Genomic DNA, 22,639 nt, shown 5'->3' with positions numbered 1-22,639 from the left:
CAGACATGTAAAAGCTGCAAGCAAGACTACATAACTAAGATCAGGCCGGCTTACTTATAGCTTAGGTAAAACCAGCAAGTGTTCAGGTTTGGAAATAGAACAGCCACTTGTCCAGTCAAATCAAATCAAATGTTTGGCAATCAAATCAAATCACGTTTATTAATTTAATCAGATTAGGTCTTGGCAGAAAAGTTGTATATTTTGGCATATTTTGGCATATTTTCGTTGAAAGAATAAAAAGTCTTGGCGGACTCCCTTTGCGAGATGGAAATTCTTGATAGTTATCCTAGCAAAATCATTGCTTACTAAGATTTGACCTGTTTAAAAAATGAATCAAATGGACCAAATCGGCACTAAATTTGGTTCATTTGATTTGATGGATACCCTGGTTTTGGCGACTGTATATAGGCTATTTGTTGGTTGATGTGACAAAGAATGAACCAGGATGAATCAGCAAAGGAGGATTGCAGTGTTTCTCTTACAGAAGAAAGGCGAACAGATCAGTTGCAAAGGCAGTCGACTGTAAAGGGGGAACGAGCAAATGTTTGATTTGTGCGCATCAATTTCTATTGTGTTTGCAGCTCAAAGCACCTGTTTCCTTACTCTGGACGGAATCTCACTCAGTCCAACCGAAATTCTTTGTCAAGCGATGACCCATCCGTTGAAGCTCATGTCGTTCATAGGAAGATGTATTGTGGTGCGCACGAAAGACGATAATCTTTCGTTCATAGGCCTTAATACCGGGCTTGAGGAGAGTATAGTATACAATGAACCCCCCGTCGGATATTGCTCGAGTCCAATTATACTCACAAGTCTGCCAAGTCCTGCGAATGCTGCGCTTCCTAATCGACGTTGCTCTTCGAGGTGGAAGAGGTGGGATACAGTACGATAGAATATAGTGGAAACTGTGTAGCGTTCTGGTGAAGATAAGGGGCTTGGGAGCGGCCATGCTGAAGTCTCGGCTTGGTCGAGCCCAATCTTCTCGCTGTCTGGGTCAGCTCTGGCCTTGTTGAGGTCATACGGCCTTTGAAAAGTCTCTTCCTCCTCCTGTGAACTGGAAAATAAGGAGTCAAAGGCTATCTGACATTCTTAGGTGGCGGCGACCATACGCGAGCCCTCTCCTCCGACGATATAGGGTCAGAAAAGTTTGATCCATTATGAGTCCAGTCTGAGCTCGCAAAGTCAAGAAGCACTCGATTAGCACCTCCAAGGGCCAGTTGATCCAAAAACAGGTCCCTTGCTAGCTCCACCCCTGAGCTTAACAGAGTCTGCTGCTCGTTGATCAAGGCGAGCCAGGCAACGGTCTTGACTCCAGCATGTCTGGGTTCTTTCAGCTCTCTAAATGACAATGCCTCGCCGGTCAGGGTCTTATGAGGGAGTATGCCTTGGTAGAGGCAGGTTTCATACTGGCTGAAATACGTTGCCTTGCTCTCATAACCTGAGGCCCAGGCTCTGGAACTGATGGTCGAAAATAACGGCATGGCTTTTTAAACGACAGGCCCCAAAATCATCCCGCCTTTCTCAATCGTTCGATAGATGTACTGTTTGAAGATCATGCCGAATTTGGCATCTTCCTGGTCTTCAAATGGTATAGGGCTACTATTCCTGCCTCGAAGATTTGCCATCCTGACGAACTGGCTTAGTGCCTCTTTGATGGCATACTACGAAATGATGTTTTGAGAGGTGCCGAATGTTGCGCCACTTACTGTTACAACAGGAGGCTTTAGTACCGTGCAATGTGTCCATTTAAATCAAAATCAAATTGGGTCAAATAAACCAGACCCATGGGATATTTGGCAAATAAATCCAATCTGTGCTTTCGTAAAATCAAATTAAGACTTTGAAATCTGACAAATTAATCAAATGGACGTCTTGGCAGACAAGTCCTTTAATCTTGAAAATGCAGGGTTGCAATTTTTGATGCATAGAATAAAGGCTTGGCAGACAAGTCTTTCATTTTGAAAACTCGGGGTTATTGTTGATTGAAAGAATAAAGTCTTGGCGGACTCCCGTTGTGAGATGAAAATCCTTAAAGTCCTCCTAACCAAGCAATTTCCCCAGTTCCAGTTAGGGCCTCGATCCTAGCCGGGCCGAGGCCGAGCAGTCATAAGCAGCCCTAAGCGACCCCTGAGGAGAGGCTAAGCAGAGCCTGAGCATGTCTATAATTGTCAGCTGTGTTTCAACCACATTCCAGCCAAACCTACTATTGCAGAGTCCAAGTCACATTCTACGATTCTTTTAAAGCCGCATGTTAGGAGTGCATTCTTTATTGTCATTATTAATAGTGCTTTACAGCTGTAAGACGCATATATTCGTACGCTAGATTGTCACGTCTCTCATGACCCTGCCTCTTGATAGAGAGTAGGGTTATGATTATGGGATGTGGTCCTATTTCACTCTATTTTCATGTAATACTTAATCAGTCAATTCACAATACGCAATCCCCGAAATAAGGAGTTTTAGGACCTACTGCCACCAAATCCATTTATATCAGCCCATTTCGGCAACCTCGCTAGGAACAAGTCGATTCAAGTTAGACTAACTCGAGCTCACTGTTACAGCACGTGAACACGCCAAGCACAGACAGGCACTACGGAGCTGCCTGGCGCTCTGCGAAGGAACTATGACAGACTTGGACAGGCGCGAACCCTGAACTGCATACAAGGTCACACCTGGACAACGTAATGATCAGAGGTGATCAGGATGATCAACTCTGAGCACGAACCTTCTAGCCTATATAAGCACACTCATTTCCCAGATAGTTTCATAGTCTTCGTAGTCAACTCATGTTATCAGCTCTTACCTAGAAGTTGAAGACATCTTGTGATCTACTTGTGCACCCCCTGTTCTACAACCCAAACCCTTTGGACCTCACTTCCAGTTAAGACTTGTCTTGACTTGTTGAGCCCTAACACTCACCACCTAGTTGGACCTACTAGTATAGTGAACATGTCTTCATCAATCGCTCTTCTGTGAAAACTTGGGATAGACGTACCGATTACTAGCTCAGTCCTCTGATTTTATAGTTTACGTAGAGATTGTTAGCAATATATTTCCCGCCGAAATTCAACGCAACAGCACCTATGCCATTTGCCAAATACACCAGCCCAAGCTGAAAGACCAGGTACCCAAATACGAGATGGTACTCTAGTCTTACGGAATACTCTGTTTCGTCTTCATCATGGACTCGTCTGTCTATGGTTCATTTTGACGTTTTTCTAGCGACGCCATAACAGCCCAGACTGGGCTCCCATCGCGGGTGTACAAATAAGTAGAGCATGGCCCCACATCTCCCAGTTCGGCTGTCTTGATGCATTTTCAATAATCCTTGCTTCACCATGAATCCAAAGCACTTGATAGACCAGCAACTTCATTTCGCAGCTCACTCCTTCGTATACCTAGCGTTACAACAGTTTCAAACACTGTTGCTCCAGCACCGAGGCAGGGATCCTGGAGTTTTATCGGTTCCAAAAACCTGAGTGATACAACCAACCAAAATCACCTTATGACTCAAATAGCCATCGTCACTTCTGTCGAGACTGTCACAGTCCTACAATTCAGCTTCTGAAAACGGTCCGAGGTGGCGCCACTCCAAGCTCAAGTTCATGACATCGAGGCACGAGTTGTTCCAGCAGCTCTTATAAAGTTTGCAGCAGCAGAGATCTCTTCAGCATGCAGCTGCTTCCAAATCAGCCTAAAGACGACAGTCACATTTACAAACATCGCTCCGATATCGGAAAGTCTGGCGGGGAAAAAGGCACTTCTTCGTTGGATTTGTGATCCATTACTCTAGGACGGTTTCGACCGGTTCCGACTTGTATGCACATAATTATTGGCACAAATGGTTCGAGATGTCATGGCTCACACATTAGAGGACTCCCAGGGCTTTATCAAATTGTTGTGCTAGAGGAAGGTGTCTCATACCAAACTACATAAATCCAAAGAATTGTGCTCCATATGAAGCGGGGGTGGTCTTTAATGAAAAATGAGGTATTGAATCAAAAAAGACTCATCGCCCTGGCAGCTTTCCATAAGTGTGGGTTTAGTGTACGTCCGCAAGTCTGTAACAGTCCACTGTACTTATCCTTCTCACATTTTGTAAATGATCCAGGAACCACCTCAACCTCTTATATATAGCTCGTCCTCTGAAATTCTCTCAAGACTCAGCATATCTGAGTATGTACAGTGACAAAGCCCTGTGGGACGCTCTGCCTATTAAATTGAAGAAGACCTGGTTCCTCAAATAAAAGGAAGACTAAATGTTGCAGGATTATAACCTTGCACAGTGGTGGGCATCGATTTCATATCGTGGTCGTTTTATAAAATCTAACTGTCACATAACTGGATGCCCTGGAGGACTTCCTGAGATGACAATACTGGATCAAGTGTCTAATTTTATTGGCTCAGACTACGCAATTTTACTATTTATTTGCTCACTCCCCACCCAACCCAGCCCAAGATCCTTCAAGTAGTAGACGCCACTTTGTCGGCGTTACTCCTCTCCACAAACGTTTCCATTGTCCAACCAAAGTTTCTCCGAAACCGTGTAGCTATTTGTTTGACCTGTAGCCGCGAGAAGCAATAGGTGCTGCCGTGTGGTTCATGAATTGACACCCCCTTCACAAGCCCTGCCGGCCCCCCACTGCGCCTGAACGTGTATCCTGATCCATGGAGGCTCGTACCCTTGAACCCTGCTCCTCCTTGCGTGCCCATGAGACAACAGATGTCTTCTAGTGTCAACTTGTCTTCAGGAGGATCATCTGAGAACAGTTGACCGGCAATTCGGTAGGCTCTTCGACTGACAAGCAATCTTTCAGAAGATGCTGCTTGCTCGTCCTGATCGGGAGCAGTGAGTGGTAGTTGTATTGCCGTGTTAGGTAACTGCTCAACCTGCTTCTCGGCCTGCCCAGTCTTAGATTTCTGATGCTGATCCTTCTGAAACTTCTCTTCTGGTTCATTGGGCAATGCCACGAATGTCTCAGACTCTGCTTCATAGGATTTCTTCTCTTCACCTCCAGTAATTCGAGCCCGGAGATTGGTTGAAATAGGATGCTGCAAGTGGCTTTCTTTAACCTTCCAGAAAGTCGGGAAAACATCAATGCACCTGTGGGGGCAGCCTGCCTGCGCCATGTCCATCATTGACTGCCAAAGGAGATATTTCACCACCAAGACAAACTCCCTCTGCATAGCGTCCGCTCGGGCCAGCCAAGCAGCATCTTGCCTACCCGTATGGTGGACAACCTTGAGATTGGAGGCTCGCTTGTCGATGTATGACCCATTCCTGAGCTTAGGCGATGATTCTCTCTGCCAGACAATCCTGGCCGCTCGGATCTCTTGAATATTGGTCTTGTTGTCAAGGTCTTTGGAGTTCTCTAGGTTTGAACAATCACCGCATGGGAAGTGCATATGTAGGTAATTCTGAGCAGTCCATATCACAGTGAGCTGATTCATGAACATGGGGATCAATGGGTTGAGTTGATCCTTTCTTTTCTTGTCTTTGACTAGAATCTCGTGGACCTGCGGCAGACATAGTGGCACGGCATGCTTGTATTTTGACAGCTGCTCGATGCACCAAGTGAGCTGATCGTCATCGTATAGATCTGCTTCGGTGTCATAATGTAGAACCTGGAAAACAGGGTCACGGGACAAGCTCCTGCGTCGGTCTCTCCTGGTGTACCGTGGTTTGTTCTTGAATTCTGGAGATCTAAGATAAAAGAAAGCAACAAGACCGGCAGCACGTAGATGCATGAAATTCGTCGCATAGTGTGCAGCACGACAAGCGTCGTAGTAAGCTTCTGGCAGATCTGCTTCCACGGAAGCATGGTTGAGATGTGCTTGGTTAGCGACCTCCAAATCCATAAAGATTTCGTAGAACATTTTCCACAGGAATGCATTGTGTAGAGTTTCGGCAATAACAAAGGCAGCTGAACACCATTCATCTGGCAGCCCGTTCTGGTTTGCCCCGTCCTTCATGAATTGAACCTGCTGTAGAAAGTATGCCAGATTTGTCTCTGAAGCGAACAATTCGTCTTCTTCCGCATCAGTCTGAGTTCGAATGAGCTCAAGAACGCTGGTCAAGTTAGGACAAGGGGCTGATGAAAAGCCATCCCCAAATCTGAAGGTCCCAATGTCGGCATCGTTGTCACCAACCTTAAAATCCTTGGCCACCAGTGCGTTCCACTCCTCAGAGGCATAGGCTTGCGGGCCCTCAGTGTCTACTGTCAATTCTTGTACCGCGCTGACCATGTCTGTTAGGACTTTATCGTACATGTCCAGAGCAGCCCGTGCAAGATGTGGAGCACAGGCTTCGTATCGATGAACAAGATGTTGGTCCCAAGCTCTTATCTGCCCAAAATCGGGACCTTTGATGACAACGCAACCTTCGACGTATTTCAGCTCGGAGATTCCGACATTCCAAATCACCATAATACGCTGAACGTCAAGTGGCAGCCATTCTCGAGGCCCGTATGCGGTACGGTTGTGTATTAGAGCTAGAAGGTCCGTCCAAGATTTCAGAAGCTTATTTGTTGTCAAGATTGGTCGCATGATTGTCTCTTTGAGTGCTCGCAATTGCTCTGATTGAGGAGGTATCCTACCAATAACCAGTTTGTTCCAGAGCTCGTCTGTTCCTGCGTGGGGAAAGTGTTTTGTGATGAAGGCATGGCGCTTCTTCCCTGTTCTTCCTCTCCATCTTTTCATCAGGCGATCCTCATTTCCCTGCAGTAAACTTTGAATTGTGGTTCGACTCCTCTCAATGGATAGCAGTAAGCTATTAATGTCCTCGCCAGCCTCGACCATACTTTGTTCCCCAGAGTAGTGGCCTGCGCCAACGGCCTGTTTTGCCCTCGTCGGGTACTGTTCGTCGCAGACATCACATCCCATCTTCTCTTCAAGATTTGCACATGGTCGAGTATGGTTCATATCTGGGGATCTGCTTGTGGTCTCTGCTGAATGTGTCACGGGCATTTTACCGTCCATCTTGAGAACAAGACCGAGCTGTGATAAACGACGGGCTATGAAGGAGCTTTGTTGAGAGCGGAGCCAGGGGCAACAGTTTGTGACAGCTGGATGATGGTTCTGTAGAGTAAAAAGATATTCAAGAGAAGCGGGTCACCATAAGTGGTCTCTGGCTGGCAGAGAGAACAGAATAGCACATTTTGAGACAAGTAATAACCTTAGTGCGAGTAGAGCCTGAACACACAAGACCGCGCTGAACGGTCTGTCACGCGTGACAGGCATTTTAGTATCTACTGAACGCTATTCACCGCAAACACATCTTGCGCCTGGTAGCTATGGGAGCTGAGAAGCTGGAGAATCGCTCGGCCGTAAACTGAGATGCACAATATCTGTATTGTGCGAGTCAGAACCAGAGAGTCATCATAACAGTGCCTCAAGTTCGTTCGATTCCATGCTGCTGATGAGCTGTTCACATTGTCAAGCTCAGGATGAGTAACCAAAGCAGAGATCATGCATTCTTTGAATGCCATCGTCTCTTATCATAGAACCATGGTAAAGACAAGAACCACTTTGGTACACCGCCCTAACCTGGCAACTTCCTTTCGGAGCAGGGTGACTGCAAGGCTTGCTTGGTAGACTGTCCCAGGCATTCGACATGTCGTGGTCCTCACAAAGAGATTCGCACTGACGTATAATCAAACCCGTTAATTGATATGGCAGCAGGAGTGAGAGACCAAACATATCACCACATGGGCAATCGTGAAACCAGAAAGATTGATGCGATCAAAGCTTTCCCCTTGATTAGAGAATGGTGCCTCGCTAGACTGATGGATGGACTTCCACAACTTCAAAGCCATGAGAGATAGAGAGACTGCGGTGCTAAGGCCCATGGATATACCACCATACGCGCTGTGAACCCGGTCTGGATATTACACATGTTGCTGATTTGACGGTGGTGAGACATCATGTGCTATGCACTTGCCGGTCAATTCTTGAGGTTTCAGAGGCCGTATTGGTCAACGGAATGAATTTATTTGGGAGCTTGACTCTATTCAAGTCTGGGGAGCATTGAGAGAGTAAGTGTACACTAATGGTCAGTTCGAAACTAAACCATAGCCACAGCCGTTTGAATGTGCAAGGCAATGAGGCTAAACATCACACCTGCTCTCTACAACTGGGCAAGTCAAATTGAAAAGTGGACCGGTGAATAACGTTTATGACCAGGGACTCTTGAAATTACGGTTTCCAATGGTTGACCTGGCTTATGCAGGTATGAGTGCATGACGGATGGACGAGGGTGGTCTGCAGGGTAAAAGCAATCCGAAGAGGAAATAGTCTGGGAGGTGGGAACCTGAACGAGGATAGATGACAGCTGACCAGGACCAGGGGTAGAGTGAATGAGGCAAGAAATTCGCATACGATGATGCTCAACGTGATCCAATAAAGCAGAAAGACAACGGTCTGGCAGCTCTGATCAGCCTGAACAATTGACGTGCACCGATCTCGTGGTCAATGCCGCAGAGTTGGGCAAGACTGCTGTCATCCAATGGCAATGGCATAGAATAAGTTCGCTCTCACGCGGCTAAGGCGGCTTGCTTGCATTTGAAGAGAAACTAGGAGAAGAGGGGGGGAAATGCGACAAGGCGGGTCATAATGTTACACTGTGGGTGTGCTAATTTTACTCTGGTCTTGGCTTGCAGCCAGTATGCTGCTACTCCAGTAGTTCTTCTAGCTTCCGTTGATAGCTGCTGACTAGCTGTTCGCCTTATACCTCAAGTAGCTAGAAAGTCAATTTAACACTTCCAGTTTCTATGCAAGTGTAGCCTAGCAGCCTGCTACGTAGTAGAAGTGTGACAGCCATGATTAAGTTCCTGCCTAACCTGGTCCCCAGTTCCCCATTCTGCTGCTCTCTTCTCTGTGCAATTTGCACACTGCACTCCGCACGCCCCGTACACCTTACTTCCCACGATGATCATTCCCCTTTTATCCTTTGCTCTTCTCCCCTCCTCATCACGATCATCACACTCATTACCATCGCACTGCGCCTGTACTTGACGATTCGCCAATGTGGAAGGCAACCGACGCGCTTGGTCATTCCTGTGAGCATATCAAGTTGGAAAGTCACCATCCACCGCACAAGGTCCCTCGCACCAGTCCCTTGCGCTCCTTTCGCCCCTAGCCTCATCGCACAGCCCCAAAAATGACGCACATCATCATGAGCAGAGCAATATAGCAGGATGATCAACACTTGAGATCTATCTGCCGAGGTCCTCGTCTTGCCAAACAAAATGGTGCATTGACGCCCCTTCCGCCATTCTATCTGTTGGTCTACGATCCAGCGTCCAGTCCTTCTTTCAGTCTTCTTCTAGCAAGCAGACGCTGGCGGCCCTTAGGCCTATGCCTCCAGGTCGTCGTTGAAGATTCGCATGACCACAGTTGCTTGAAGCATCGGTCACACTCGTTATATGCCCAAAGACAGTGCAGGATTGACTGTCGTTCCTACACCATTCCAAGACATTCCCGCCTTCCCCCTTTTGCATCAGTCGCCCTCGTTCCGTCAACTGATTTTTCGGCGTCGCTGAACCTGCCATAACACTCAATCGTTACCTGACTGGCGATCAGGCATCCTCGATTTGGTCTGAATAAAATAGTTACGGCACACTCGTTTGCTATCCTCGTCTTGAGTTGCACAGAAACTTGTGTATGCATACGGAGCATTTGGCAACGAGCGCTTAACATGTCAAAATCGGAGTCTGGGTTGAGCACAATATCTGGCTCAAGGACGAACGAGAGACTTAAAGGGTCAGACGTGGGTACAAGAGCAGAATATGAAGATGGTAACCATTCTCGAGCGACCACTTATCAGGAGTTAAGACGAAGAACCTTCTTCCAACACTCCAATCGAGCCAGACGGCCCAGCCTACAGCGAAGGAACGCTGTATATGAGGTGCCTTGGAAGCCTGTCACCACCATAGTTGAGACTATGGGCAATGCTGAAGATGCGAAGTTAGATGACAGAGATCCATCCCGCCTTGCACCAACAGACATTCCGTCTTTAGGTTTACAGTATTTGACAGTGCCAGCAGTGCCGTCGTTTCCATCCCTCTTAAATCCAACAGTCCCTACCGTCCCGTCATATCCGTTCCATGTTCCATCTTCTCAATCAGTACTTTCATCGCCGCCTTCTTCTCCAGTTCCGTCGGATATCTCCTTCACGCCTACTGCAAGCCCCACACCAAATCCGGCAGCAAGTCCGACTGCGAGTCCGATTATGAACTCATCTGGTGGTTCTACGTCGCTGGGATCGTCCTCGAATGATGATGTTTCTGCCACTTCTGACAGTACCAGGCCTACCTCTCCTGTATCAACGATCAACGTTTTATATTCCAATACCACGCTAATAACAAGTACTCGTTCCTCTGAAACTGCAAACGCTAGCTCAATCACTCCGTCAGATGCAGCTGCAGTTTCCACTAGCACATCTGACTCGTTCCAGCAATCTACACTCAGAAGCACAGCTTCTGGTGCAGCTGGTGCAGCCGGTGCAGCAGCAACCTTGACGGCCACTGCCACGGCTCCGGTATCTATTGGTACCTCTGGGACATCTTCCAACTCTGATGAAAGCTTAGACAAGCCCGTCAGTCCCAATACTCCCCAGGTGGTAGGCGGTGTAGTTGGAGGTGTTGCTGGAGTGGCTGTCATCCTACTCGTCATTTTATATTTCCTGCGTCGGTACAGAAAGCATCTGCAAGATCGTGGTGAATTGCTGGAACCTGATGCTCCAAGAAGAGATGCCGTCAACACGATGTCGATGCGCTCATCCCACACACCGCTTGTTGCAGCAGTCGCAGCATCTTTTAAGAAAATGCGGCCAGGAAGCTCTAATACCACGGCGACAGCCGACACGGGTACCTCGGACCGCGGATTTCAGCGAGTTGCTGGTCGCAAGATAGACCCTGTGCTTGTGTCTGGCGGAGACGGATACGGTGGCAACTATGGAGCTTTCGAGAAAGAGGCCGCCTTGAATAAGGAGACTGGAGCTCCCTCGTCTTCACTCCCGGAAGCGCAACCACTGGCTGGCAGATCATTTTATCGCGACAATGCCGACTTTGATAGTCGTCAGAACTCCAGGACCTCTACTCCGCTCGGCGGCCAAGCTCGATTCTCATCAGCCAGTCACGGTTTAGCCAATGACCAAGATGATGACTACTACCGAGGACCAAGTCCAGACATAATCGCGGTCATGAGACCCAGCCCAGCGAGATCACCCGTAACCACGAGTGCTGGCCCATATCCCCTGGCTCCACACTCGTCTGGTCCTGCATTGCCCGGCGATGCGCCTCCAACGCCTACTCTTCCATCAAGATATATAACACCTGATGGTGTAGGCCGATCGCTCGCTTCTCAGGATAGCAGCCGAGGCAGTCGATTTACTGAGAGTGTATAATACAGTCATACACAAGCTACTTATGCTCGAAGCATTGCGTTTTCCATGTGTCTTGAAACATTCGAGCGGCTTTTCACATGACTAGGTTGACTGGATCACTGGCTTTACATTTTGCTTTGTATGCTTTGATGGATGTTCTTTTGAGCGATACCCCTTTTTTGTTTCATCAGCGCTGCATCCGGTGGGCTTTTGGATTTGCGTGCCTGATGGGGGCGCGGTGCGTTACCACGGCACAACCAAAAGGGAGCTGTCTTTACTTCATGTATACAAATTCTTGGATTCTGGCTGTTAGTGATACTCGCAAGCGCGATGGCGTCGGTACTGCGAGAGGCAATCTTGCAGGGCAAGGTCTAGCATCGTTACTATTAGTAGTACTGTCTGCGGAGATCAGAAGATGGGGTTCCAGTTTGGGAGAGACGAGGTTGGCTCGGATTGGATCTGCACATAACATAGCCATTACTAATGTGTAGTGTACCACTAGAGAGACAGAGACAGAGACACAGACAGACAAATGATATCCATCTGTCAACTACTCCGTACTCAGTCCTGAATGGCACAACCACAGACACAAACAAAAACACTACCAAAGGCGCAAGCGAGGCTTCTCACAACCCCTGAGTCAGGCCCCTTTTCCCATCCACCCATCATCCACTGGATACCTCCTCTCCCACAGTTCTAGTTCTAGTTCCAATTTCTGAGTAGCGAGTAGGAGTTCCGATCCGACTTTTTCTCTTACCCCCCTACCTGTGCCACAGTAAGAGAAAAAAAAAATTCCTTTACCTGTTTCTTTGTCTCTCCTTTCCCGGGCCTGACCTGTCATGTCAGAGAAGGGACTTAAACATTTGCCTTTTCTTTCCTCCCTCTCCTCGCCCGCCAAGACAGGGATGTCAGGTCGCTCCAACTTGAGTAGTTAGTGAGGCTAGACTGGGTAGCACATTTGAGTGTGGATCTCGATCTCGCTTCGTTATATGGCTCTGGCTCTGGCTCTGGCTCTGGCTCTCCGCGTAATGTATGGGAAGAGGAATATGGGAGAGTGGGAATTAACAGCGCGATCAAGAATCAAGGTTTCTGGGGGCCCTCCTTGGACGGAGAGGAGGAGGGGTTTTGGTTGGTTGGTTGGTTGGTGGATGGGTGGGGAGAGCATGTTTCGCCTCATCTTTTCTTTTCTTGGTCCTGCTTTTGATTGAGATACGGCTATGTTTTTCAGAAGAGGCGCAATAGCAATAGTCTCTTTGGCCTGAATGTCGATGAGAAGCTGCTGCACAGTCCACGATCGATGATCCATGCTCTTTACTTGTGGAACCGGGGGTTGTCACTGCAATTGTCTTTACAACGTTGGCATCCGGGTGGGAAGCCACTGTAGCCTGGCCACTTGAGCCCAGAGGAGGGGGAGAAGGGAGAGAAGATAAAATCTAAAGAAGAAGCAGAAAACTCACGTGTATATCCTGCATACTTACTCGCGCACTGCCAGGTAGCTCTTGGATAAAGCCAAAGCGAGCCGACATGCAGACTCAGGTGATAAGTATTCTGCAAAAGATGGGCTGCTTAGCAACCACCACTGGTCGTTCAAGGAGATCGAGTCATCGATCCGTGAGCCAGGGGCCAGGAGCCAGGAGCTAGCTTTTCCTCTCCTTCTCTTTTTGCGATAATACGTATCTTCTTGCCTCGGATAGGATGGGAACGAGCGACGCACAGAAAACGAGGGTCCGAATCCCCAGTTCAGATATTTCAAAATTTACAAAATTTCAAGCTCGGCTTGCTTCTCCTAAGCCGCCCAGCTTAGAGGGCAAAAGGGTGGTCGGTCCTTTGTTAGACGTGCCACACATGCCATCAAGAGGGCGTAAATATTCCATTGGGTGGGAAGGACCGGACACGTTAGCCGCTTCAAGCAATCATGTCGTAAGCAGTATTTTCCTGGCAGGACCAGCTTCTTCTTTCCCATATAGATAATCCTTACTCTTGTTCTTCAACAACTCATCTTTTCAATTGCATCAGCTCGTCTGCCGATTCAGTCGATTTGACAGCTCTGCGGTTCACCGTCCGGGCCAGTGTATCCATCAAACCAAATAATCCAAATCATGACCCCCATTTGTTTGCTTTGGGTACTAATCTAGTCCAAGAGGTCGATTAGGTTTGATTTGACTCATTGTCAAATCGAGTCAAATGTTAGTAAGCAATGGTTGGTTAAAGGACTGCGTTTTCGTAATTTGATCTCAAAAGCAGAGTCCGCCAAGAACTTATTTATTCTTCGAAATTAACCTTGAAAATTTCGGCATAGTCTACCTTTCTGCCATGACTTCTATTTGACTACTACTAGTAGTGGTAATTTGTGGAATTTCAAAGTCTTGATCTGATTTGAAGAAAGCATGGAATTGGGCTACTTGCTAAGCATTTGATTTGGTTTAGTTGACGTAATTTGATTCAAATGAACACTGACCGTCGCTAACCACAGTATTGAATCTGGTGTTGACTATGATTTCGATGTAAACGTCGAAACTACCGTGTGATATCAGTCCGCTACACGGCCCTATTGCACAATGATGCCGGAGGCGGTTGTGGGTAGAAACGTTCCCGTGACATGACGATGTGAAGCGAATATAGGAAGGTGGGTTGGAGTCTTGGACAATGTGCAGAAGCGAAAGCCGTAACATCTTCCAACACGGGGGCAGCAAGTAACTGATACTCCTGGCCTGACGTGGTCGCAAGATGTGACTGCGGGACATAAGACCTGACTGATCTGACTGTCCTGTAAGGGCTGTCCAACTTCCATCGAGTTTAATATCGAGGCGGAAGCATCGTCTTGGCACGAGACAGCATTCTCTCCTATCTGACTACTTCGAGCACGTAATCACTTCGTACCTCATCAACGAAGCAGTGCATTTGCCTCACCCCTTTCACACGCACTAGAAAGGCCCTCCAGCGAGCTGTCTCAGCCAGTATTCGCTTTACCATGGCCAACGACGAGGATCAGCACTGCAGGAAGGCAATCAGCAAAAGAGGTGAACATGTTTTATGCTTCTAAAATGCTGATCGCTCATGGCAATTCATGCTGTTGTGTGCTTGGAATTTCGGAGGGACTTCGATCTGGAGGTGTAAAGAGCTCCGGTGGTAGGAAAGGACGTCCGACTGCTGAACCTGACTGAAGCTCTGGTGTGATGTACTCGGAAGGCACTTTAACAGCAGCTTCGGACAGTAGCTCTAGTTTGAGGAAATATTCGTTCTGTTCAGCTGCCTCTATTGGGGCTGTTGCATGTTGTCGGTGGGGGCGACGTGGAAAGAACCAAAGAAGGGCGATGACAAGACTTGTTCCAGCCAGACCACCAACGACACTCTCTGCGATCTTTCTACTTTCCAACCTCATGTGCTGCTGCCGCTTGAGTTGTTCTGATCCAAGGTTTCCATATCAGACGAGGTAACTGTGGGACCTGCATTCAAATATATGGTTAGTGGAAGCGAAGATTCCAGGCTGGGTTGTGTCTTGCTAGCTCGAGCATGTGCCTTTGTTGGTAAAAGCAGCCTTTAACAATTGAGTCGTTCCATTTGCTTGGATATGGTCCATTTTGCTTGTATCAATCCTTGACGGCTTTGGGAGTCGTATAAGGAGGTGCAGACAGGTTGTACCAAGTTTCCATTCCATGTCGCTCAGATCAAATATGCCCGTACCTTGTGACCATGGGCCATGCTTTGTTCTAAGATCATCGGTAGTACTGTCGCCACCTCCAACGACGGCCATCTGTCGGCTATGATCACCGAGGGCGTTGCAAGTATGGTAGACCCGAGCTTGTGTAGGTCAACAGGCTGACTTTTCCCAGTGAAAAGTGGGGAAGGAAAGAACATAGACTACATCAAGATCGATGTCTCGGTTGGGATACAGAGTACTACATCCGCATATAAAGATTTTGCTGTTCATCAGCAATCGGTAAGTCAACTCGTTAAATCAGTAATACCACATAAATCTCGTTGTCCCATTGCACACCAACGGAGCAGAAACTCACGCGCCCTGGTGGAGTTTGGCCGCTCGTAGTTTGATTGTGCCATGTACCCGAGGTAATGTTGTACATAACGAGCGCGGAGAAGTCGTCACTAACGTCCAGGGCGGTAGAAGTATCACTGCCAAGTGGGATTAGCAAGCCTTCGGCTCCGTAGCCAGGGAGGTACTGCACTTGGCCATCAGTAAACGATCCGGATCCAGTGAAAGTACCACTCGTGATGTTGGATCACGATCCAGTTCCCATGTCATAAGCTACCATACCAGGAACTGGTGCATCGAGAGTAGTGACCTCTCCATTCTGAAGAAATGGTTCAACCCCTGCTGCACACCATTTTGGTAGCCACCTAGCGCATGTCAAACCCATTTCCAACGGCCGAAGCAACAGTCTGAACCCGCACCAGACCAATAAAATTTAGTACTGCGGATACGCCAGGATTTGACCAAGTTCGAGAGTTGCCCGAGCCTGTAACTGCCAAAGCTCAGTTTGTGGGGGCCAATGTCATCCGGGACTGAATCCAGTCTTCCATTATAGGCATAGAATGAGTATTCGAAGGGTCCTTCCAAAGATTCGCCCTGTTGAGTAACGGTACACCAGGTTTCTCGGTACGATACAACTATACTGATTCGTTGGTCCACCCGCGGGTAAGGGTCTATCGAATGCGTGTATGTTTCTGGAAGAGTCAGGGTGCTCCTCCCACGAGCTGCCTGGTATTGCAGGAGGGATACCAGGAACCCTCGCCGCGGTGCCGCCGTTGGGTGTGTACACCAATTGACCGCCGTCAGCGTAAATATAATCACCGACGACGATAGCTGTATAATCATTAGATACATCATGGAAGCAGGAACAGTGAACCTACAATTGTGAAATACGCGATAACGGAAGAGTTCGGGATTATACACCACATCGGGATCTAACTATCCACTAGGCTTGAATCACGTTTGTGAACAGCCAGCCGCAATTGTGACATGTGCAGCAGAAAGCGAGGTGAGTACATATATCCACAAGCTCCTGGCCATGTTGGCTTCTAGCGAGCACGTACATGACTCACACCTGATAGCAAGGGCAAAGCGACAAACAACGCCGGAATAAAATCGGGTCATGGTGGGGTAGTGACCTAGGCTCTATCTCACTGTTGCAAATCTCACATAGAGTACGGAGTAGAGCAAACGGTACTTGTGCACCCTTGTTGTGTTGACGAAACCAAAAGCATTGCCCCTAAGGGGTAGTGTCCCCTGTACGGAGTACTCCGTACAGCCTCTTTCTTAATCTTACAGATTAGATTCTTAGTGCCTTGGCATTGTTCCTGTAAACTTTAGCAGTAAGTTAGCTCAAAGCACCAAGGTACTACATAACCCTACAGGCTTAATGAACTAGATAAGAGAGCAAACTCTCATATTATTTCTGCATCGATCTGCGTTTTGCCATACCTGTAGGATCGGGCCTTCGGGCCATCAAAGAAGTGGAATCCGGCTCGGTTATGGTAAAATTTCCTGCTCGACCTCTTGAAGGGATATCTTCCGTAGTCAAGTCAAAAGTTGTTTAACTTGATTGGTGATGGCCAGGGCAGGCACCAGTCCATGCAAATTCATGACTAATCTCCTGATCGACAACTTACCAGGAGAAGAGGTAGCGAAAGATACAAGCTAAGTGCTGTTAGTGGAAACCGCAGCTATTCCGTCAAATGGAAATCATACTAATATAATAAGAGAAGCATATTGTGACTATACTATGATCATATTTTCAGCAAAATACGTTGTAGATAACAAGATTTCGATTAGATCACGGACGACTTAATAACATATTCTGGCATACATTAAGCAATCTAACAGTTAGGCTAATTCTAAGCGCACTTTGATGGCGCTCCTAGCATTATTTTTAGAGAGCCTCTTCCTGCTAAGAAGTATCCACATCCCTCCAGTAAACAGTATTAACTACTACGTAGTAGTTAAGTATGTTGACCAGCTAACAGCTGGTTGCTGTACGATCACTAAGTCCTAGTACCCGAATGGCAATCTCAACCTCTCTACCAAGAACCATTGTCAAGTTCCACAGCCCCTTCCAACCCCGGTGAGATTCTCAACCAAAACAAAGACTACTCCACAACAACTTAGATAGCTTTTATGATCCCGGAGCACTTCCGCCCGTATTATTACTCCGTACTACTACGGCAAAGCAGCAGAAAGATACACGGTCATGTACTGTCCATGGCAAACTCTAATGAGAAGTGCAAAGGGATATGCTGAGGTTCAATATCGTGACAGCCCTAGGCCTGTTACCACCACAGCCAACGAGCAGGCGGCAAAGACCATTGGGATCTGTGATTCTTCGGGATCAGACTCGCCGTGGTCCTTGCGCTGCTGCTGTGCCCAGCGTTTGCGGCATATCTCTCAAGCAGGCTCATTCATTACCGCTCCTAATTGTGCATCACGTCCAAGTCCCAAGATTTCTTCCAGAAACCCTTGGGGAAAATGGAGCCAAAGCAACCAGCCATGTCCAGCTGTCTCAAGCTCCTTTCGCCAACGGTGGAGCTAAGCCACAGAGAGATGAAACCATTTGCAGATACAATTGCATAGCTCACTCAGTCGACACCGAACGTCTTTGTTTCTGGAACTGGAACATGTCTCAAGCGCCAGAAATGCAGCGTGAAAGAAGGGAAGGTTCCACTTCTTTGGAGTATCAGCGATCAAAGAAGCTTAGAATCGGGCTTTCGCACATGTTTCAATGTTGATTGTAGACATGTCTATGGGACCAGTCTGTCTTTGTCAAAGCCGTCTCCTGGAATTCAGCTCTGTAAGACATGTCAGGGAAGGATATAAGCCGACCATTTCAGTCCACCAATTTTACCCCCCCCAGCAGTCACTTCCTAAACAGTAAAACGGTAAAAATCACTTTTCAACAACCCATCAAGAAAAGCATCTCTCAGCGCAAATCCTTCCGCACTCATCAATCACGAGCACTTGAATCATGGCATCGAATAAGATATACGAGGCTTACACACTTTGTTTCCTCCGACACGAAAAGCACCTTTCCTACGCGCTTATCCTCATCGACCCCACTACACCAAAAGAAAAGATCGGACATCTATATCGACTACGCTGGATCTCCGGCCAGGGCACAATGTTGCAAGTAGATGAGAATTTCCACCCAGTGCAATGCAGACACTGTATATACCAAGCAAAGGTGTTCTGGATGCCACAGTCATTCCGCAAAAGGTTCGAGCGGATCGTCAAACAGACCGAGCTTCCCTCCGACTACCTCACTTTGGGCCAAACGAACCAGGGCCCGACCCCACGCGACGGAAGGGAATGGGTTGGAGATATTGTGCGCGAGACCAACTTGCAGCTCTCGAATGCGGGATTCCCTGCTGTATATGACGGACGATTGATATTGTAGTCGAGGACTGGTGTCATTTTGAGAGCATGATTGATAACTGGCCACTCCCTTCAAGCTCAGAAAAGGAGCATATCAACAAGTTGATCAAGCATATGGACTTCGCAGTGGGGTCGACCAATAGCCCTGTCTAGGATAATATTCCAGTCTTGTCGCGAAGTTCTTATGCGTGTGGCAGAACCGTATTCCCAATAGTCAGGGTACCAGCCAGCTAATCCCCAGTCGATTATGCCCGAGATATGTCCGTCTTTGATTAAGATGTTTGAAGGCTTCAGATCGTTGTGTGTGAATTTTATCTTGTGCTTGTGGGCGGCAAGTATGCCATCCAAGCGATCTGCTACGACACAATCTTCAGGGTGAACCTTGAAGAAGGCCTTGCGGAGTTCAAGATTGAATTCTTCCTCGCTATTGAATGGGCCTGATAAGGAAATATTAGCTGAGAGAAAGTAAAGGTGTAAAAGAACCATAGTACCGTAATTGTCAGCCTTGTTTTCCAGCAACCAATCTGTCACAGGGCCATGGTTTAGAGAGCCGATATAATGCCCCCCAGGGAGTCGTCGCAGTTCTTCCACATACGTTTTGAGCTCATTCTGAACATTCAATCTGGTGGCTTGGTCCCATTGGTCCCAGGATTTCTCAACTGTGGCTCCCGGCAAAAGGTCCATGAAGATATAGGTGTGCTCGTAGTACGTCTTTTCGTCGTCTTCAGTATAGTCAAGTCTGTTTGGCATTGGATGGGAGTAGACTGCATAGACTTTGGGAACAGGGATGGTTGTGTTCTGCTCGATGAAGAACATGTTCTGCGCCTCTCTGAACGTAACTCTTTCGCCGTGTTTGACGGCAAGAGTGGGGGATAGCTTCCAGGTATAATTGAAGAAGAGAGGACGTTCCTCAGGCTTTATACTGCTGAGTGCTTCTTGGCGCTTTTCAACCTCGTGTGGCTCTATGAGCTCGAAACCAGGGCGTAAGTAGTAGAGCTTGAGTTCAGGTTTGTTTTCCGCAGACATGGTGCTTTGATCCATTTTTGACAATTTGGTTTGGGGAGTTTCGAAGGCAAGTGCCCATCTTATAAGTGATTCTCCACTGCCCGGATAAGGTAAGACTCAGTGATGGCTTTGTCGGATGCAAGCAGGCAAATGGCGACAACAGGAACGGGCTCTCCTTTGACGAGGGACAGCATCTCGAACACATGCAATGAAGGAAGCAACCCAACATCCGGAAGCAGCGGCAGAAACATTATCACTGAGTGAGGACAAGGGCTTGAACTGGGTCCACCCAATGGTTGGTGTGAGAAAGGATACCGACCGCCGTAAGCGTTCTTAAAGAAGTGGTCCTTGGAGCTCCGAAATCCTTTCATCCCATTCAATTTGAACTCATGGAGCTCTGTTCATGTATAGTCGATATGTGCCAACGACGTCACTAAATCATGTATTCAGGCCTGCAGACCAGACCAGAGCGCTGCATGAAGGGTGGTACTATGTGTAGGCAGAATCACGATGTTCGCTGTTCGCACCCGGGCGACCAAGGACAAAGCGGAGTGCAGTGGAGCTAAGGCTACTCGGACTTGGCGTGGTGCTCTGCGAGGTGCTCTCTGTGGACTAGTACGGGAACATCTTCGACTACGGAGTGCCACTAGTACTTACGTAGTACCAGCAGAAGGGGTAGCTAAAGATATAAGCTAAGCGCCGTTAGTGAAAATGACAATTACTACGTATTCTTTCAAACGACGACCATACTAATATGATAAAAGATCCATATTTGGACTATACTATGACTATATCTTCAGCAGAATACGCTGTAAATAATAAGAATTTACGATCACAGACGACTAAGCGGCGTATCCTGGTACTCTCAACGTAGTAAGCAATCTTACATTTAGGCTTAGTCTAAGTGCACTTTGATGGCTCCCCTAGCATGATTTTAAGAGGGCCTCTTCCTGTGAAGTACTAACTAGTAGTACTAGTTAGTAGTACTAGGAGGAATCAGATACCGCAGTGATAAGAAAAAACATTAATGGTTATCCTGCTCTCTTTGAGCTTCCCTTTCCAACCCTTCCCTTGCTCTTTTCTCTCCCGTCCTCAGCTTCCGTTACATGACCTCCCCAAAAGGACAGTGAATTATTGCTATGAGCCACCATCCTGAAGATCATCATTCCCAAGACACCATCCTACAATCTTTCATCCTCTATGTACAGGCACAGGCGATCCAGGTGCATCCTTCGATCGAACCATATCACTCTTTGCGCCATGGCTCAGGCATACGCGCTCTCAGTGTGCTTGAGGTACGTAAGAACACGCCCCCTCTCTGTTCTCTTTGCCTCCTGTGTCCTTTTGGCCTGCTTGGGTCTTCCTGACGCCAACCACTCGTCCTAACCCCAGCCATTCCAGGCCATCAGGTCGACACACGCCTGGTTTGCGCCCCCAAATCCGCTCTTCTGACTCCGTTGTCTATCCCTGAAAACTTTTGCGCCAAATCAGCTAGGAATTCATTATCAGCCCATGGGCTATTAGCAGCATACATCGCCTTTAACGAAGCATTCACTAACCAAAACGGGCCATCTGCCGCCTGGACAGCAACGTGGCCAGTGTTTGAAAACTTTAGAGCCTCCATGCCATTACTCTGGCCTGCTCGATGTCGAGGTGAGTGGAGCCTGCGGAGCAATGAGGCTCCTCACTTCAGTACCCAATCAAGCCTGAACAGCCCAAGAACTCGCCGTGATGATTGGTACCGGGATGGGACCTTCAGCGTCCTCCCTGCCAGCATCGTCAGTGTGCTCGAGGCACAAGTCGCCAGATTTCGCCAAGACCTCGAAACAGCGTTATCCCTGATCCCCACAGCGAAAGATGCGTACCGGCAGTCCAGTCTACGTGCTGAAGACAGCTTCAAATACGCGTGGTGCATTGTCAACACGAGATGTCTCTACTTTGACCCCTCGCCTCCGAAATCCGGTCATCGCTCTCCTCAGAATCAACTTGAAATTCCAGTCTTGGCTGATGATGTAGAATCGCCAGCACAGCGAAACCGGTTCCAAGAGAGCAACCAATACATGGTCCTCTGCCCCCTAATCGACCTCTTCAACCATACCTCCAACCCCACCTCCGCATGCAAAGTAACCCACAACAGCTCCGGCTTTACCATCACCTCTCCTGAAATCTCAACCGGTGCCAAAGGAGAGGAAGAAGAGCTCTTTGTATCCTACGGACCCCATTCAAACGATTTCCTATTCGTCGAGTACGGTTTCCTCCTCCGAGGCACCGAGAATACCCATGACGCCGTCAGTCTCGATTCAGCGATCCTGCCTGCGTTGAACACAAAGCAGAAGAGGAGGTTAGACACCAAGGGTTATTCGGGTGAATATACACTTCTCTCGCCGCAGGCTAACGGAGGGGAAGCGGCGGTTTGTTGGAGGACTGAGGTTGTCGCTAAGATTGGATTGCTTTCTGCGCAGCAGTGGGAGGGGTTTGTGGATGGTCTTGTGGACGAGGATGACTTGGGAGATGAGGTGAAAGAAAAGGCGAGAACTACAATTCGGACTTGGGTCGAGACCACGAGGCAACACGCGGAAAGAAGTGTCAGTGGTCTAGAAGTGTTAGCCAAAGACCCTAACGGGATCCTAAAGCTCTTCGCGGACGACTTTGAGAATCCCGAGCAGGCGCAGGTAATGACCATGTCGACCGATCAACGGGGCGATAATAATAAGATCACCGAACGTGAAGCACGAATAGCGCGCCGCAGATACGACCTCGTCCTCGAGAGGTGGAGACAGATCTTGCATATCTGTGATGCTTATTTACACCAAGACCAGATTTAACTACGGGGAATGATATCGGAATGACTTTTCGCGTAAAATGCG

General features: G+C 48.0%; 5 protein-coding genes across 5 annotated transcripts; 2 read left to right on the top strand and 3 right to left on the bottom strand.

Annotated features, from left to right (window-relative positions):
- Positions 1 to 642: 642 nt before the first annotated feature.
- EPUS_05010 (uncharacterized protein) lies at positions 643 to 1,481 on the bottom strand (the record flags this gene model as incomplete). The annotated part of the gene is made up of 2 exons (XM_007804128.1): positions 643 to 1,047; positions 1,110 to 1,481. 2 exons carry the CDS (start codon positions 1,479 to 1,481, stop codon positions 643 to 645), a joined length of 777 nt encoding a protein of 258 aa, XP_007802319.1.
- Positions 1,482 to 4,464: 2,983 nt separating this feature from the next.
- EPUS_05009 (uncharacterized protein) lies at positions 4,465 to 6,978 on the bottom strand (the record flags this gene model as incomplete). Its single annotated transcript, XM_007804127.1, has 1 exon — positions 4,465 to 6,978. The coding sequence occupies one exon, from the start codon at positions 6,976 to 6,978 to the stop codon at positions 4,465 to 4,467; it is 2,514 nt and encodes an 837-aa protein (XP_007802318.1).
- A 2,716-nt stretch (positions 6,979 to 9,694) lies between these two features.
- EPUS_05008 (uncharacterized protein) lies at positions 9,695 to 11,404 on the top strand (the record flags this gene model as incomplete). The annotated part of the gene is made up of 1 exon (XM_007804126.1): positions 9,695 to 11,404. The coding sequence occupies one exon, from the start codon at positions 9,695 to 9,697 to the stop codon at positions 11,402 to 11,404; it is 1,710 nt and encodes a 569-aa protein (XP_007802317.1).
- A 7,441-nt stretch (positions 11,405 to 18,845) lies between these two features.
- On the bottom strand, positions 18,846 to 19,793 carry EPUS_05007 (uncharacterized protein; the record flags this gene model as incomplete). Its single annotated transcript, XM_007804125.1, has 2 exons — positions 18,846 to 19,204; positions 19,259 to 19,793. 2 exons carry the CDS (start codon positions 19,791 to 19,793, stop codon positions 18,846 to 18,848), a joined length of 894 nt encoding a protein of 297 aa, XP_007802316.1.
- Positions 19,794 to 21,394: 1,601 nt separating this feature from the next.
- Positions 21,395 to 22,597, top strand: EPUS_05006 (uncharacterized protein; the record flags this gene model as incomplete). The annotated part of the gene is made up of 1 exon (XM_007804124.1): positions 21,395 to 22,597. The coding sequence occupies one exon, from the start codon at positions 21,395 to 21,397 to the stop codon at positions 22,595 to 22,597; it is 1,203 nt and encodes a 400-aa protein (XP_007802315.1).
- Positions 22,598 to 22,639: the final 42 nt, after the last annotated feature.

Source organism: Endocarpon pusillum, assembly GCF_000464535.1.
Source record: "Endocarpon pusillum Z07020 unplaced genomic scaffold scaffold2776, whole genome shotgun sequence".
Classification (NCBI taxonomy): Eukaryota; Fungi; Ascomycota; class Eurotiomycetes; order Verrucariales; family Verrucariaceae; genus Endocarpon; species Endocarpon pusillum.
The sequence above is the reverse complement of the archived record's forward strand: the minus strand, read 5'-3'. Positions and strand labels throughout refer to the sequence as shown.